The 18,035-nt window shown below is 40.3% G+C and overlaps 1 protein-coding gene across 11 annotated transcripts in view; it reads left to right on the plus strand.

Moving 5' to 3' along the window:
* PRKCZ (protein kinase C zeta) overlaps positions 1 to 18,035 on the plus strand; it is a 223,187-nt gene that overhangs the window by 130,040 nt on the left and 75,112 nt on the right. For all 11 annotated transcript variants that reach the window (XR_003095613.1, XR_003095614.1, XM_006016195.3 and 8 more), the window contains one exon: positions 14,571 to 14,656. Coding sequence is in view for 9 of the 11 variants with exons in the window: in XM_006016195.3 (XP_006016257.1) it covers positions 14,571 to 14,656 (86 nt within the window). In the remaining 2 variants the exon portion in view is untranslated. The remainder of the gene's footprint in view (positions 1 to 14,570; positions 14,657 to 18,035) is intronic.

An 18,035-nucleotide genomic window follows, 5' to 3' on the forward strand; every position in this document is an offset into this window, starting at 1 on the left:
ACCAAACAACAACTGCGCACCAGAATGAACGCACACCGGAAATCTATCAAAGACAGAAATACCCAATTACCGGTGGGGGCACATTTCTCATAGGAGGGCCACTCTCTCTCCAATCTCTCAGTCCTGATCCTCAAGGGAAACTTACACAACACTTCCCAGAGACGAGCCTATGAGCTCCATTTCATCAACCTGCTGGATACTAGAGATCGGGGACTAAACATAGACATTGGATTTTTGATACATTATAACCTGCCTGGCACCTGACTCCCCAGCCCAGCCCAGCCCCTGGCTTCTTTACTTTTCATTCCATCCAGGAAGAGCACACATCAACTGCTGAAACTTCCTTAGCCTGACGAAGGGTTTTTGAACCTGAAAGCTTGCTTAATAACTTTTCTCCAACTATTTGGGTTGGTCTAATAAAAGATATCAAATTCACCCAAGGAACCTTGTCTGCCTATGTCCTTAGACCAACATGGCTACAACCTAAACCCCTAAACCAACTCAATGAATTCCCTATTGGAATTAATGAGAGCCTCATGACTCTCCGTCTTAAACTGATGGGGAGCCAATATGCCACTGTCATCAGCATGTATGCCTTGACTCTTGACACTGCCGATAAATCCAAGGAGGAATTCTGTGCAACCTTGACCAGGTCCTTTCTGACATTCTGGATGGAGACAGACTTATTCTTCTTTGTGATTTGAATGCCAGTCAGAAGGGGCTCTAACCTGTGGGATGGAACCATCGGCAAGGAAGCAGTAGGAGAGGTCAACTCCAGTGGCATCCTCCTCTTGACCAAATGCACAGAACACAGATTCACCATCACCAACACCCTGTTCCGCCAGAAAAACAGGCACAAAATATCATGGCAACACCCATGAACTAAGTGTTGGCACCTGATTGACTATGTCATTGTCCATGCCCAGGATTGCAAAGATGTTCTCATCACCTGAGCTATTGCAGCAGCTGATGATTGCTGGACTGGTCACCAACTCATTCTCTTGATTATGTCACTCAAACTGGCTTCCAAACAATGGCTACAACAGAAGCAATGCCAATGGAAGGTCATCATTGAAGGACTCTCAAGGACCCAAACAAGCAAGACCTCTTCTACCATTGTCTTAATGAAAAACTGGTGGATTCTAATCAACAACAACGGGAGAATGTCAGCAGCCTGTGGGGTGCCTTCCAGGCAACCATCGTGAGCGCCTGTGAAGCAACACTTGGATTCTTTGCCGGGAAACATCTAGACCGGTTAGATAAGAACAACCAGGAGATCCAAGAGTTGATCGATTGCAAATGCAAAGTCTCTTGTGCTTGGCAAAATGACACCAGCTCCAAGCAAAAGAAATTGAATCTCCAACAAGCCAAGACAGAGATCCAAAGTAGGACCTACAATATGAAGAACAAATGGTGGAAAGACAAGGCTAAGGAGATTCAACATCTCACTGACGTCGACAATATGCGCAGTTTCTTCAGTGCCACCAAAACCTTCTACAGTCTGAGCGCTCAGCGACCCAACCCCCTTGAGAGCCAAGGATGGAGACCTGCTCAAGGAAAGGGGAGCAGTCAGTGCGTGTTGGAAGGAGCATTTTGAAGACCGTCTCAGTCAAGACTCTGGTGTTGATGAGAGTGTTCTCTGCTCTATCCCTCAACACCCAATCAGAGGTGATCTCAGAATCCCTTCAACCCTTGATGAGGTGAAGAAAGCCTTCAAGCAGATAAAGAACAACAAGGCATCTGGAGCGAATGAAATCCCCTCTGAAGTCTTCAAACAGGTAGGAGGGGAGCTCACATCACTGCTCCATGTCCTCATCTTAAGGATCTGGAATGATGAGAAAATCCGAAATGACCTCAGGGATGCCACGATTGTGACAATCTTCAAGAAAGGAGACAAGTTGGACTTTGGAAACTACCAAGGGATTGTCCTGCTGTACACCACAGGAAAGATCATTATGAGAATCCTCCTGAACAGTCTCCTTCCACTTGCTGAAGAACTCCTCCCAGAATCTCATTGTGAGTTTAAGGCATCAAGAGGCACAAGTGATATGATCTTCACAGCTTGCCAGCTGCAAGAGAAATGCCAGGAATAACATAAGCTTTAGATTCTGCAAGCTTTTGATTCTGTCAGCCAAGAAGTGTTGTGGAAGATCATTCTGAAGTACAGGTGCCCACTGAAATTTGTCACCATTCTCTGCCTGTTCCATGATGGTATGTGAGCAGTGGTTCTCAGTAATGGATCTATCACAGATCCCTTTAAGGTTAAAATGGGAGTTAAGCAAGGCTGCATCATCACGCCAACACTTTTCTCAATATTCCTTACTGTAATGCTACATCTGACCACCACCAAGCTTCCGACCACAGGGAAGCTAAGCTACTGAATGGATGGTAAGCTGTTTAACCTTAGCTGACTCTGAGCCAAAACCAAGACCAACCTGACCTTAGTTATTGAGCTCTAATACCCTGATGATGCTGTAGTGTGTGCTCACTTGGAAGCAAACCTTCAGGCAATCATCGCGGTGTTTATCATCGCTGTGTTTACTGAGGTGTACAAGAAAATGGGATTGATACTTAACATTCAGATGCCTAAGGTCCTCCACCAACAAGTTCCTGTACTGTAATCCAGATCCACAGTAAGACTCTGGAGAATGTTGAATATTTCTGGTACCTCGAAAGCCATCTCTTGCAGAAGGCTGACATTGACGAAGAAACCCAATGTTGCCTCAAATCTGCAAGTGTAGCCTTTGGACGCTTGCAGAAATGGGTATTTGAAGATTTCAACATCAGGCCTGAAACCAAGCTCATGGTTTATCAAGCAGTCATGATCTCCATCTTGCTTTACAGAGCTGAGACATGGACAGCATACAGAAGACATCTAAAGTTGTTGGGAAAGTATCATCAACGGAAGATACTGCAGAAGATGCTCCAAATCCAGTGTGAAGACAAGATGCACCAATGTTAGATTCCTCCTGCAAGCAAACACCATGTGACCACATTGACCACAAGATGAACATGAGCCTGCAATGCGATGCGGCGGCTAGTAAAGCGACCAAAACGCTGGCTTGCATCCATAGATGCTTCTCAAGCAAATCCCGGGACGTCATTCTAACCCTATATTCGGCCTTAGTGAGGCCGCAGCTGGAGTACTGTGTCCAGTTTTGGGCTCCACAATTCAAAAAGGATGTGGAGAAGCTTGAGAGAGTCCAGAGAAGAGCCACGCGCATGATCAGAGGTCAGGGAAGCAGACCCTACGATGACAGGCTGAGAGCCCTGGGGCTCTTTAGCCTGGAAAAGCGCAGGCTCAGGGGTGATCTGATGGCCACCTACAAGTTTATCAGGGGTGACCACCAGTATCTGGGGGAACGTTTGTTCACCAGAGCGCCCCAAGGGATGACGAGGTCGAATGGTCACAAACTACTACAAGATCGTTTCAGGCTGGATGTAAGGAAGAATTTCTTTACTGTCCGAGCCCCCAAGGTCTGGAATAGCCTGCCACCGGAGGTGGTTCAAGCGCCTTCATTGAACACCTTCAAGACGAAACTGGATGCTTGTCTTGCTGGGATCCTGTGACCCCAGCTGACTTCCTGCCCTTTGGGCGGGGGGCTGGACTCGATGATCTTCTGAGGTCCCTTCCAGCCCTAATGTCTATGAAATCTATGAAATCATATGTAGTTTTATACTTTTTTAAGTCTTCTGGTAATAAGCAGATTTAGGTCAAGATTCTGATCTGTATTCTAGGGGTACATGCAGATATTTGCCATACCTGATCTATGTTTGTTCAGTGAACTTTAAGCCCCACGATCGTCGATCAGCTCCAGTTTGTACACCCATTCACTGATTCCAGGAGCCACATTGGGAATGAGTCTATGCAAGTAAGTTGTGGGGAGGAGAGGGGAGGATCAGGAGGGTTGTCCATCCTGGGATGAGAGGGGAGCTAAAAATAGGGTCCGGGTTTGGTGGGTAGTAGGAAGAGGACCCAGGGCTCAGGTGAGCAGCTGAGCTTTCCGAGCCTATGTCAGCACTTCAAGCGTGCAGACTTTCAATAGATCTGGCTAATCTGTTCCCAGTCTAACTTAGTTCACCTCCTCAGGTGAACAAAGTTAGATCAGGCCAGATATTTATTTTATGTTATTTTTTTTGCCCAATCCAAACTCCCTGAACATCTGTACAGATTAGCACTTAGATTGACCTAACGCTAGTGTAACATCTGCACATACCCTATAAGTCCTAATAGAACTACCTTCAGCATACACAGTTACAGTCCCTTCCCTTTCTCAGTGAAAGTATCTTGCCAGCTTGACACCACGTTGTCATGGCTTTCACTGAAATGCCACTTACTCTATCAAACACAATAGTCCTGTGACCTTGCCAGGCCTCCATTCCCAAAGTCAATACAATCTTTCTCATTTAATTGGAAATGGTGTGCTGTTCACTTGATTGAGTACCTACTTCTTAAGAAAGGAGAAATACTTAAGTGTTTTCTGAAGAAAACCTACAAAGAAATAAAGGTGTGTGTAAGAACCATTTACAGCTTTGGTTACAATTGTCTTCATTACTAAAAATTCTGAAAAGAGCAGTGATTTTGTAGGTGAACAGATCACGCAAGTCAATATCCACTCCCCTACTTGATGTAGTATTTGATAGAAGAGTGCTCCAGGATCCCTTAAGTTCCTTTTCAGTTCTACAGGTGTACGTACATGCCTCCTTACTCAGGAATATTTCCTGCTGTTCTTACATATTAAGCAGCTTGAAACAGAAGGATGTGAGCCTGCAGGAGATCCTCAAATTTCATCAAGGTCTCTTATAAATGGCATTAGCTGAATTGCTTCTCAGCTTCTAAAATGTTGTTGTTTTGGAAAGCTCTTTCTTGTGGTGATCCTCAAACAAGGATTAGAATAGATTTTATGTCTCCAGTTGCTATGGAGACTAGAAACACCCACTGTCTAACACTGAGTGTCCTAAAATGAAAATTCATAGGTAAGACTGTCGACAGCAATCCTCCATTGTAATTATCAGATGGTTATTTCTTAACCATTCTGTAATGGTCTCTGTTCAGGAGGGGTGGGGGGGTTTTGGACAGAGAACCCCTTTATATCCTTTATGATATCTTCTTATTGCTGGAAGGAAGAGTGACAGGAAAGATTTTCTGTAGATGATGACCCCAGTTCTCATCCTAGAAGTTACTCTTTTACAAATGCAAGTTCATAAGATTTGGACAAGATGATGCCAAGGTGCAATGGAAATGATCCATTTCAGTTTTTTCCTGCAATGAGGGAAAAACAAAGAAAGGTATAATCAACGGATGTGGTGATGCAGGAAAAAATCACCAAAAAAAGGGTTGTAGCTTTGTATTGTTTTTAATGCAAGACTACCTTTGCTGCTGGCTGTAGTTTTAAGTTAAAATAGTGTGTCAGTGTTAAGCTTGATTCCCCCCCCCCCCCCAAAATTTAAATTTTTTTAAAATTTTCAAGTATTGACATTTTTTAATAATTTTGTTATTTAAATATTGTTTTTTAAATGCATTTTCTTAAACTGTGTATGCTTTTAGGACACCAGGTTACCATAGAAACTGTTAGTTAAAATTCCTTATGAGCATCCTAATAATAGATTTTCAGATGAAAGCTCACCTCTTCCTTTAAGGCCTTGAATATATCTGGCAGCTTCCAAGTGATCAAAAAAAACAAAAGAATGGGCTGCAGGGTTTGAATATTTTTTTTATTTCAGAAGAAATGCACTGGATACTGCATTCTTAGGACATCTTTAATAGTGAGATGTGAATTCAGCTCAAGTAAATGTATCCAAGCTCACTTGCTTACAGGTAGCAATAAAGGTGCAGCAACACAGATCTCAGCACAAACTGTGCAGGCCATTCCAGGGCTCTGAGTACTTAGTAGCTGAAGTCCTTTCTATAGCATCTACTGCTATCAATACTGAAACTAGCTAGATGAAAGCTAGCTCAGGTAAATTTTCATGTTTCCCAGTCATGCCTGTTGAATGCAGCATAGGCGTATTAGCTAAATTATTAACAATACGAAGAGTCTTGATTATGGCAAGGACATGGTACGGCATACATGAACTTACTAATGTCATTCAGAGATTCATAAATGTTAGGGTCGGAAGGGACCTCAATAGATCATCAAGTCCGACCCCCTGCATAGGCAGGGAAGAGTGCTGGGTTCAGATGACCCCAGCCAGATACCCATCTAACCTCCTCTTGAAGACCCCCAGGGTAGGGGAGAGCACCACCTCCCTTGGGAGCCCAGTCCAGATTTTGGCCACTCTAACTGTGAAGAAGTTCCTGTGAAAATGCAGCATCACTTTCACACAAGCAAAGTAGCTTGGATGCTCCTTCTTCAGGTCACTGCTTTCATGCTTGTCTGTCTCTTTCTCTTACTTGTATAAATGGAATTTCTTGTTAAGACCATGTTCCTGAGCTGTCATGCGGAATTAATGCCATCATACAGTCTTGATTATTAAGAGTACAGAAGGCAACCTACTCTGGGGGGGGGGTGTGTGTAAATAAATAAATAAAGTTTGTGTGTGTGTTAGGCCTATGTGAAGCGGCTAGTATTCACTTTGGATTCGGATTCAGCCAATTTGGGGCACAGTGATTCTATTCCGTGATTCAAATCGCTGTCCCAAATCTGATTCAGAGATGCGGCCATGGCTGAATCTCCTAACTGAATATGCTCCATCCTCTGCCCACCCTCCCAGCTCCCTGCTCTTGAAAAATTTTTTTTTTAAAGCCCTGGACTCTCTGGCTGCTGCCAGGCAGGTGAGGTGATCCCTGCTGCTCCACGGTGCCCCATGCTGCATGGGGGGCTTTGCCATGAGCCCCCACAACTCCTGCCCACTCTCCCAGCCCCTGCCATGGCTGTCCTGCCTGGCCCCAGCTCTATGTAAGAAAAAAAAAAAAAAAAGCACTTACCAGCCCCTCCCAAATTGGGGGGGGGTGATCCCCGCTGTCCCCCACTTCCCTGTGCTGCAGGGGCAGGGCTCTGCTATGAGCCCCCAGAAGCTCTGATGGCTGCTGCAGCAGATGATGAGTGGGGGCTTTTTTTTAAAGAGCCAGGAGCTGGGCCAGGTGGGGCAGCCATGAGAGGGCCTGGGAGGGCAGGCAGGGGCCAGGGGGCACTCAGGGGAACTGGGGGAGCAGGCAGGGGATGGGACTGCCTCAGTCTCCGAAGCTCTCCAAATCTTTTCTGAATTAATTCAGACTTTTTTATTGGTCTCCTGATTTGATTTGTATTCAGAGATTTGGCTGCCGAATCAGGCTGAATCTCCTCCAAATCAAATAAGCACCCAAAGCTTTGCACAGCCCGTGTGTGTGTGTGTGTGTGTGTGTGTGTGTGTGTGTGTGTGTTATTTTTAACTGTCCTGTTCCGCAAAGACAAGGACCAGATCCTCAAGTTTTTGTGTTCTTACACATCTCAAATGCCTACTGGCCCACTGAGTTCAGAGGAACCTATTATCTCTATTAATTAACCTGTCTTGATCCCTAGCTAGTTATAATGTAAGTAGCAGTTAATCCCTTTTCCAGTTTTATTTGTTTACTGCTATTGCTTCAAGTGATTTTCCTTGCGCTGAAAAACTATATAGAAGTATAAAAATGTAAATATAAAAATGTGTTATTTTTATTAATAAAATATAATATTGACAAATAGGAAGCATGACCTTTGGGTTGCTGTGATAAGATATGGCTTGAATGCATCATTTTTATTGAGGTTATGAATCAATTGAGCTGATAAGTTCTGTACTAAATAGGAGTGTAAGAGAGAGGCATTTTTATTTATCTCTTTGCTTAGGAGAAATTTTGACCTGTTTTTAAAAAATAAAACCAAATATCAGCAAAATAAATAGAGTTATGGATGCTGTAGTTTGTACTTGAAATAGAAAATGAGACCATTCTTTTTTTTAAAACGTAATTACCTGTAATCAAACTTTACATCTTCAAAACTCAAAAGCACCACTAAGTACAGAAAAATCAGTTCCCAAAGACATGTAGAGTTTTTTTAGAGCTACAGATTAAACCATTGTACAGTATTTGCAGACTGTAATCACATTAACAGCTTTAAGGTTTGGTTTCTATTAAGGTGGAACAAAAAAGGGTACAAGTTCTCCATCAAAGATTAGCTGGATAATGAGTTGGGTGTTTATATTCAGTTCAGATTTCTCAGAAGACATCAGTCCCTTTCCATTTTGATTTCATGTCCTTCTATGGCCTGAGAAGTTATATTTCTAATGTGTCTACATTTAGAATTATAGTTTTTAATAAAGAACATTATTTAACTGTTCTTTTCTTAGTGGATTGAAGAGATGTTGTAGACATTTCTAAGACTGATTACAAAGGATAGACTACATGCTGTTTTCAAAAATAACCCACTGCCTGCCACACGTGGCTTGGTGTATTGGCTTGGCACTAGCTAAAAGCTGTGGTTAGATTTTATCTTTGGGGTAGAGAAAACAGGGTGACAAATCATAGCCCTAAAGAGTTGCATGCCAGACATCTCAGTTGCTTTACCTGTACATTTGATTTCATTACTGTTTGAGCTGCATTTTGTCTGAAATTATAAGTTCTTTCTAATACGGGCCAAGGCACTTTTGGATGCTATGGAAATATGTTTGTCTGACTGTTGTAAGAGTCTCTGCTGAAACACACAAATAACTGGCTTATTTATAAACAGTCTAAACAGGATTTCTTCAGTGCTGGTTTTAGAGAGCTTGGGCATAGGATTTAGTCTCAGTGATCCATCATTTTTTATGTTGCCTCTAGCTATGATTTCAAACTAGATTTCTTTCTTGAATAATTGTGGGGTTGTTTGGGGACAGGGGTCGTCTTATCCAATCTGGGTTTCCAGAAACCCAAAGTCAGTGGAGTTCTTGGCTCCTGAACCATACCAAATGCTAGGTATCAGGCAGTAGAAATCAGTTTCGTACTGGCACTAACATGTTTCATCTTTTTTTTTTTTCCATGGGGCTAGAAATGAATGCTTTGGCAAAAATGGATCCAACGATGCCACCTAAATCACTCAGTTTAGAAAGAAAGTTGCCAGAAAACTGAAGGAAGTGGTTACATGGTTTCCAAATCTTCCTGAAAGCTAGTGGTAATAGGGAGAAATGCTGTTATGTGGGGAAGGCCCAATAGTATTTGTGTTTTGCAAAAAGTTCCAGTGGGAGCATAAAGAAGAATCAAAACTTCTGGACAATGTTATTAAGATTTTAAGGAATATTTTGATCCTGTTGGGAATGTTCCTTGAGAGAGAACAGTTTCTTAAAGAAAACTGCCAAAGAATGTTTTTTCTAATTTTTTTCTATAGTCATTAGCTTATTGCCCTTTTAATGAAACCAAGTACAGGAAATTTGAAAAGTTTAATGACAAACTAATTATCATATTTACCCAAATCTAAGACAACTTTGTATTTAAAATGACACCCTTCTCCCCATCCCCCCCCCCCAATTATTAGATTCTACACATGGAAAAATTTAAATTTGTTAACATTTTACATGTGTAGAATATCATTAGTGGAAGGTTGTTTTGTTCCCAAACAGCTGCAATGGGGAAAGCAGCATCAGGGAGAGAGGGACCCCCCAACAGCAAGCCCCCTTCCCCACTGCATGAGCCCACCTCGGCCTGGAACAGGCGGCAACTCAGTTCTGGCTTTGGCTCTAGGGCTGGGGCTGAGCCACCACCTGCCCCAGCCCAGTACCTAAATTTAAGACGAGACTCCCCCCATGTGGTGGGGGGGGTGTGCATCTTGGATTCAAGCAAATACAATAATTCTTTGACATTTAGCTGATGTTCATGCTAAAAAAAAAACACGATTGTGCATGACTTTTGTAAAGGACAGTGGTTAGTGGAAAACTGCTGCCAAATGAGTGTTAGGAGGCTGTGAAAGAACTATACTAGCTAATAAAAAAGTCCTATACAAAGTCATAAAGGCAGAGGATAAACAGACAGCTGAGATTGGATTGAATCTGTTTATAATAAATATGGAGTTAAGAAAACACTAGAAAAAAGGGTACAGGGATTCTGGTGCGAGGCATGAGATAAGGCAGTTGATTTGTAGAAGTCTGTTGCTCTCAACATAAGAGTGAAAAAAATAGGAGCACCAAATACTTGAATGAAAATAAAGCAGGCAGTGAAGGTAAGGCCGGGTGGCACCTTAGGCCCCACCTACACGTTACGCTTAAGATATGATTAACCAGTTAATCGCCTCTTAAGTTGTGACCAAGCTACACATTCAATCAGTTAATGGTGTGATAAAACAAGGAATAAGCTGCAAAAAAATATGTAATAATTGTGGCTCATTCTTATCAAGGCACTAACTGAACGTGTGGCCAGGTACTCCCCTGTGACTGGGAGCCTGGTCAGCTGATGGGGCTGGCAGCCACAACAGCAGCAGTGCACTGCCACAGGTGGGAGTCTTGCAGCTGAAGTTAATAACTCTCAGAGCTTCATCAACAGGACTCCCAGCCTCAGGAGCACGTGAGGTGCTGCTGCAGCTGCAAGCCCTGTCAGCTGCAGGACTGCCAGCTATGGGAACTCACTACTGGCCAGTGCAGGGGCAGCCTGGAGTCATGATCCTGGGTTCCCCCTGCACCAGCCATGAGTATATGGTTGGATCCACAGTCATACCTCCTGCCATGCCCATGCAACATGGCAGGAGGCATGATTGTGTGGATCAAGTGTCAAATCCTATTACACCTTTCCTTGGAGCCTAACTTGTACAGAAAGGCATGGACATTTGTAGGCAACAATCTGATTCATTAGATGCTGATGGAATAAGATGCTAGCATTTTACGAAACATCTTTGTTAAATCTATTAACATCTGGTCAGCTCTTCAATGAGATTATGACGGTCAGTGAAGTTAATACTTCTCAGAGTCATTATTTTGGAAAGATGGCCATTTACACCAGGTTCATAGTAGGAAGATAGATATCTTTAGAGATTTGGAGATCTTGAAGAGCCACATGATTTGCATAATCTCATCATGCAGGAAATGCATAGTCTAGCCATGGTATGTTTACTGCATCTGCAGTATGCAAAGATTTCAAGTTGCTCTGAGTTTTTCAAGTAATATTTTAGTAAATAAGGTACAATGACCATTGAAAAATCCTGATCCAGCACACATTTGCAAAGTGGAGTCCCCTTAGAAAAGTAAAGTTATGTAATTTAGATCTGTAATTTTAGATTTAAAATATGCAATTTTAGATTTAAGGCTGAAGTTCATGTGGTAGTCAGAAATTACTCCCTTTCTAGAACTGGTCTGCCTTAGCTTTGTACAGCCAAAAGAAAAGCTAAAGATTGGGTATGACCCACCAGTGTTCCCTCAGTACATATGAAGAGAAAACAGCCAGAAGTGATTTTAGTTAGCTCCGACTTTGAGTTAAAAAATTGTCCAACAAAAGGAAAATTATTTCATCATCTATTTATATACTAACAGAAAGTTGTATATTTACCATTGTTACAAAGTGAGTCACTTTAGAAAATAAGATAAATTTAAGACACATATTTTTAAATATAGTATTTACTTACTAATTTTTGAAATCCAAAAAAATTGCATAGGAAGAACTAAATATCAATTTGAATTAATTTACCAAGAACTGTACACTTAGTATCTTCACAATTCAACCATCTATATTGTATCATAAAATGAATTTTTATAATTCTTTTCTTTCAATAAAATATGGATTTAAAAATTTTTTTTCAAGGTAAGTAATGTTTCAGTTTTTCTTTGTAATCTGACTGAGTTTCATTTAGTTTATATTTTAAAAAATGTATTGACTTGTATTAAGTGTTTCTTTGGTACATTACCAAGGGTATCTTTTTAGTGGATCAATTAGTAAGTAACTCAAGTTTATAATTTGGGAAATGCTTAAGATAAAGATCTAGAGAAGCACTAGATGCTTCTTAGGACCACAGGTTGAACATCCAGAACGTAATGCTGTTTGCTGCCTGTTGTCAAGATGGATTGATTGATTGATGGATGGCTGGGCTAGGAGCAACAGCCCCTCTGCCCTCCCAGCCTGTCCCTGTTTTCAGAATGGGAGGGGGGAAAGGGAGCAGAGGAAGCTCATTCCAGGGATTCCCCAGTCGGCACTAGAGGGTGAGGTGGGTGAATTGGAGATTCCCACCTGCTCCATCCTCCACAGGTGCTGGAAAAACCCCAGACCAGACTCCATCTACTCCATTTCCTCCTCCCATTCTGAAAATAGCAACAGGCTGGGAGGCAGCCCAGACACAAGTTACAGAAGACACTATGTTTTGAAACGTCTTCATCTGAACCCACATGTAATGTTTCAAAACATAGAATGAGGGTTCAGATTTTCACCCAGTCATTTTTTTAGCAATCTTCAGCCATACACTTTATTTGGTCATGTGTATAGACTGCTTTCTGTGGCCAGATGAGGCAGAAATTGTCACTTCTGTCTGTGCCCTAGGACAGCATGCATGTAGGTTATACCAGAAAGCAAATTGATCATACAAAGTTAACTTTTTAAAAATTATATTTTATAGGTGTGGAATAATGATTGTATAAATTTTAAATGCATTCAAATCACTGCAGAAGAAATCTTACGAAAGTTTATATTTCACTTTTGTTATCTTCTTGGAGTCAGTGGCTAATACTTTGTATAATATCCTGTTAATTCTTATCTGTAAAAGTTGGTTTAATGTTATTGCTTACTAACTTTCAGATTTAAAGAGGTAAACAGGTTTTATATCAGCTGTGAGCTAATTTGTATTACATTATGACCAATTTGTTTGAAAATCATGCAGTTACAATTTCCCTGTTAGATAATCCACAGTGCTTCCATTACATTGATGAAAACAGCTTTAATTGTTTTTTTTAATTGAATAGTGAATTCTTGAGATTTTATTTTAATAGGTCTTACTACCCTGTAATATATTTGAACGCGTAGGCCCCTGCCAGACGTGCAGGTAAAGGCACAATAGTCTGAGGCACAATCCCACAATCACTGCTCCTGCCATGCTGCATGTACATGGCAGGAGGCATGATTATACAATCATGCATCAGATTCCATCAAGCCTTAATTTTCATGCAGGATCTGGTATTGCTTTCAGGCTCCCCCAGCACCAGCAAGTAGCAAGCTCCCAGCCACAATGCGCACCATGTGATCCTGCAGCTGGGAGTCCTGTCAGCTGATCTGGGCTCCCAGCTGTGGGGGTGCATCATGCCATTAATTGAACATGTGACAAGGTGCGCCTCCATGACTAGGAGCCCCATCAGCTGACGGCTCCCAACCACAGGGGAGCACCCTGGCCTCCTGCAACTGTGAGCCTTGTCAGCTGATCTTGGCTTCCAGTCACTGGAGTGTATGGTTCTCCCCCATGGTTGGGAGGAGGCACACCTGACCGCATGTTCAATTAATTTCATGATAGGAACCAACCACAAAGTTATTACACACTTTTTGTGGAAAAACGTGTGGCCTATTCTGTGTTTTATGACACCGTTAATGGCTTTAGTGTGTGGCCAGGTTACAACTTAAGACGTTAATCACGTATTAAGTGTAATGTGCAGCAGGGAGCATAGAGAACATTTTTCAGAGGATCCAAATTATACACTAGCTTAGGTTTGTGCTTAGTTTGAAATAAAGTGCTTTAAGATCCCTATGTAAAATACCTATATGCTATAATGTATTATACTTTAATGTAGCTTTAAATATAAGATGTGTGAATCTGTAATAAAAAAATCTTGTAAGTTAATTTTCTGTCCTGGAAATCAGATATTAAGATACGCTGATAATCCATCTATTAATATTTTAGATGTTGCACATTTAATTTCCCTGCACATTTAATTTCCCAACACATTACTGTAATTCTAACCATTAATCCATGCGATAAGCAGCACAGATATATGATACACATAACATGCAAAAAGTAATTTACAAAAAAATATAGGCATTGTATCTCCTTCAGCCTCTTGCAGTCTAGTTTTATATTTAAGAAAAAAATCCTCGGTAACCTAAATTAAGTTGTTATAATTACATAAAGGATATATTAGAATTAATCACAGAAGCACATTTGAACAGTTTCTTGCATGGAAGAAAGAGTTAGGGTAACAGTTTCTGGGAAAAAGGAAATGAGACCAAAAAATATGACACACAGAATTCATAATGTTTTAAATATTGCATAATATATACCACTATTATCAGTTACCATCCTTCATGTGTTTACACATTAAGCTGACAGTGAGATCAGTATCACGAGTTTGCTAGAGAAACGCTGTTTCTTTAACTGACTGTAGCTATCTGTCTCACCTGAGCTTGCAAGAGCAAGCAGCCAAGGATCTGTAACAAGATGATAATCATGTGAGAAAAAGAGAGGGGTAGAAAAAAAGGGAGAGGCATTGGTGAAAGCACATCCCCCAGAAGCTGTCATTTAAGGCTCTTTTTTTTTTAAAACCTGATTCTGTCAGCAGGGATTTTAGCTGTGCGTCGATGTTTAGAAAACCAAGATTGTTCTAAGTCACAACTTGCTTGACATAGTGTATCTGGTATTTTTATGCTACTATGTTGCTGCTTTACACCTTTTTAATTTCCTTCTTAGAATCAATCTACCGACGTGGAGCCAGAAGATGGAGGAAGCTGTACCGAGTGAATGGGCATCTGTTTCAAGCCAAACGTTTTAACAGAGTGAGTACTGCTGCTGAAAATACTGGGTTTTTTAGTAATGCTCTGCAGTTATTGTTTTTTTCAGTATATGCTCTTCCTGTATTTAGAGCAGGGGAAAGAAAAAGAAAATCAAGATGCTTTTTCATATGAATGTTGTATTATTCAAAGCATAAAGACCAGAAAAACTCAGGAGTCTTTGAATTATTTAGAGTCTTGGGTGGAGTCAACAGCTTACAGTTAATAGACATTTTTCCTTTTAAAATCTCATAACAGCCATTTTTGTGTATATTTTAACATGCATTTTCAGCTCAGCTTCTCTCCACAAGCCGCCTTGCATTGTTATGATTGTTTATAAGTATAATTATTATCCTTAGTGCTTTCTTGTCATTGTTCATATAGATGATGATGATGATTATTATTATTAAGATTCTTAATATGCTGTCTTAAAATGCTTGGAACTTTAATTAGCATATAATCTAATTGGGGGGGGGAAAAACTGGTTTATTGAAGACAAAATTGTTGTGTTAGCCAAGATACAACAGTATTTAGGGACTGACTTCACAAAAGCAAAAGCACATAGCTTTAAGACTCAGACTTCTCCTTAACCCAGCTCATTGTGCCAGAGTATTCTAGCACATATACTGGATCCAAGGTACACTTTTAGAATTCCCTAAAATCCTGTATATAATGAGGTAGGTTAATTTTTTTAGGTTCAGCACTGACGTTTCTTTTATAGTCATGTTATCAGGATTTGCTATTATTTGGAAAGATTTTGTTTGTGGTATTCTAGAAAAAATATATATCACATCACATGTAATAAAAAAAATAGAAGCCCCCAAGTCTCGCCCCTAGGTCAGTGAAAATGGAAATGAAATTCATATATTGGTAATGTACATTTACTCTGTATACTGTGCAATATACCAGCCCATAGGCTGGTTTCTGTGCTTAATACATAACTGAATACATGGTGAAAATGTTTAACTTTGAAGCAATCATGAATGTATATTATCACTTACATTTTAATTAGAAGTCCATATTAGTGTCATTTAATAAAATGTTTATGGCACTAGGCCTGGAGTGAATGAATACATGAGGTTTTGAAACTTCATTGTAACAATTATTTTATTTTCTCTACAAGCCCAAATTTGCCTCGTTTATAGCATACATTTCAATAGAAGATTAATTGTATTCACAGCTGTAGTGCCATAAAAATAAATGTTTTTCAATGCTGTAGCACCATAAGAATCCAACTGAACCTAGTAATAAGGCTGGTATGCAGTGTAATAAGCAACACACAAATATTTATTTAAAGATTATGTATAAGCATATATACTTCTGAAACTGGATTTTTTAATAGTGAATGGATTTTTTATGGCCAGGAAATAAATTTCAAAATTCACTCTGCTTTCAAAATATCAGGTGGATGATACACTAGAAATTGTTATTATCTTACCTAGAGCATTTACTACTGACACAGTACAGTACTACCTAGTGTATTGCCTATTGTTTCCACCTTTTCTTATTATTTTAATGCTTTTGGAGGTTGAAATCTGTATGTATACTTCTGTTAATGTAAAGGTTTGTTCTACAGCAATTTAGATTGCACTTTTTGGATTACTTAAAAACAATTTATTGGAAGTCTGACAAATAATTGTCTGCTAGAAATAGGAAATGGACATTTGCTAGTTCCTGAAGTTTTAATTCATTAGGTTTTCAGCATAGTTTAAAAGTTCTTTATTTATTCCATTTCTTCTTTATTATGTATATTTTAAGTAGATACTGAATTGGGACTTATAAAACTATACTTAGCATAGTTGCATTCTTAAAGTGCCCACAATTATATAGCATTTTCTCTTCCACTGTGAATATCAGGTACTCTTGAATAGGAGCCCAGTATGGTATTTTGTAGAATAAGTTAGCAAATTGCAAGCCTTTATGCTTGCCTTTCACAGAATAGTGAAAATCCCTAAGATTATAAATGTATGTAATGGATTCTCCCACTCTGTTCCTATTTCTTGCTGCTCGCCATCATCTGACTTAAGTCTCACTCAGTTGATATTTTCACAGTCTGTGACAGGTTCCTTAAAATTCATTTTATTGGATTTTTTTAAAGCTAATGAACTGACCCCTGGTATGGCTCTCTCCATTATTATTATTATTTGGCAAAAAATAAATAGAAAAGAGCCATGTAAGTTGCCATCAATGTCTCAGAAGAATGCAGAAAGTCTCCGTTCTAATTTTTTTTCTCAACATGCACACAGTTCTCAGAATGGAACTGCACTTTTTCCTTGTCCTCTCCCTTTACCAACAGTTGTTATAATTTAAGTATGAGCATTGCTCTGATACCCAGGTCTTAAATGAGGCTTGTATTTCCTTTCTGGATTTATGGGGGCAATGATGGGATGGGTTTGGACCTCTAGTCCTGAATTCCTTTCAAGAAATCAGTCAGGTTTCTAAAGATAGCAGCAATGTAGCTGGTGTGGTCTGTATTTTTAAAGAAAAAAAATGCCTCCTACTACTTTCCCTGCACCCTTCATCTGTTGTCTGTCTTGAGGCCCATTCCTGCAGCTGGCTGTACACAGGAAAACCTGTCTGTTGACATAGGGCCTCATTGACTTTATTGGGGTTCAGTGCTGGAGCAGACCAGACAGAAAATGCCAGAAAAAGATCATTTGCTCTGTCCTCTTTTACTAGTAAAGAGTCAAATGACTCAAGCATTTTGGGCAAGGCACTCACTTCATGTGATTCAGTGATTCCACAGAAGAGGGTCTGAAAGCCACACTTGAACTTGCAGCTTTGCTAGGTAGGACAGACTTTCACTGTCCTGTGACTTGGAACAAGTTACATCAGGAGTTCTGCATGAATCTGTAGTCAGGAGAGAGCATAAGAGCGTATGTGCTGCTTTCAAGAGAACGATGAATGATGGGAAGATGTGAGTGTGATGCCATTTTTCAGATTGCGAGGGTGGTTGCTGAAGGGAGCCTGAAAAATGGGGAGTAGAGAGCATTTCTTTCAATGTCAAAATGTGCTGTGAACAAGGGAGGAAACCAGGCCTGAAGCAGCAGTTTGGCATGTGAAAATCAAAGGTAGCTTGCTGTCTGACAGTTCGTTGGATAAAGTGAGTAAAATGTAGTCTGCGCACGTGCTGCAACTCTTATTTGAAGTCTACTGTTAATTGCATCTGTGACTTATTCAGCTTCATGATTCAGCTGTATCTTTTGGATATAAGAAACCCAACTGAAATACTGCTAGTAAATGTTATTCCATCTTTTGTTGATGCATGTGCTAAATGGCATCTTACATTTATAACACAATTTAATGCAGCATATACCTGCATTTCAAGAATCATTATTGGTAAAATTTTAAATGTGAGCTATTTTATTATGGTATTGCTCAAGGA

Source organism: Alligator sinensis, unplaced genomic scaffold, assembly GCF_000455745.1.
Source record: "Alligator sinensis unplaced genomic scaffold, ASM45574v1 scaffold366_1, whole genome shotgun sequence".
In the NCBI taxonomy this organism is placed as follows: Eukaryota; Metazoa; Chordata; order Crocodylia; family Alligatoridae; genus Alligator; species Alligator sinensis.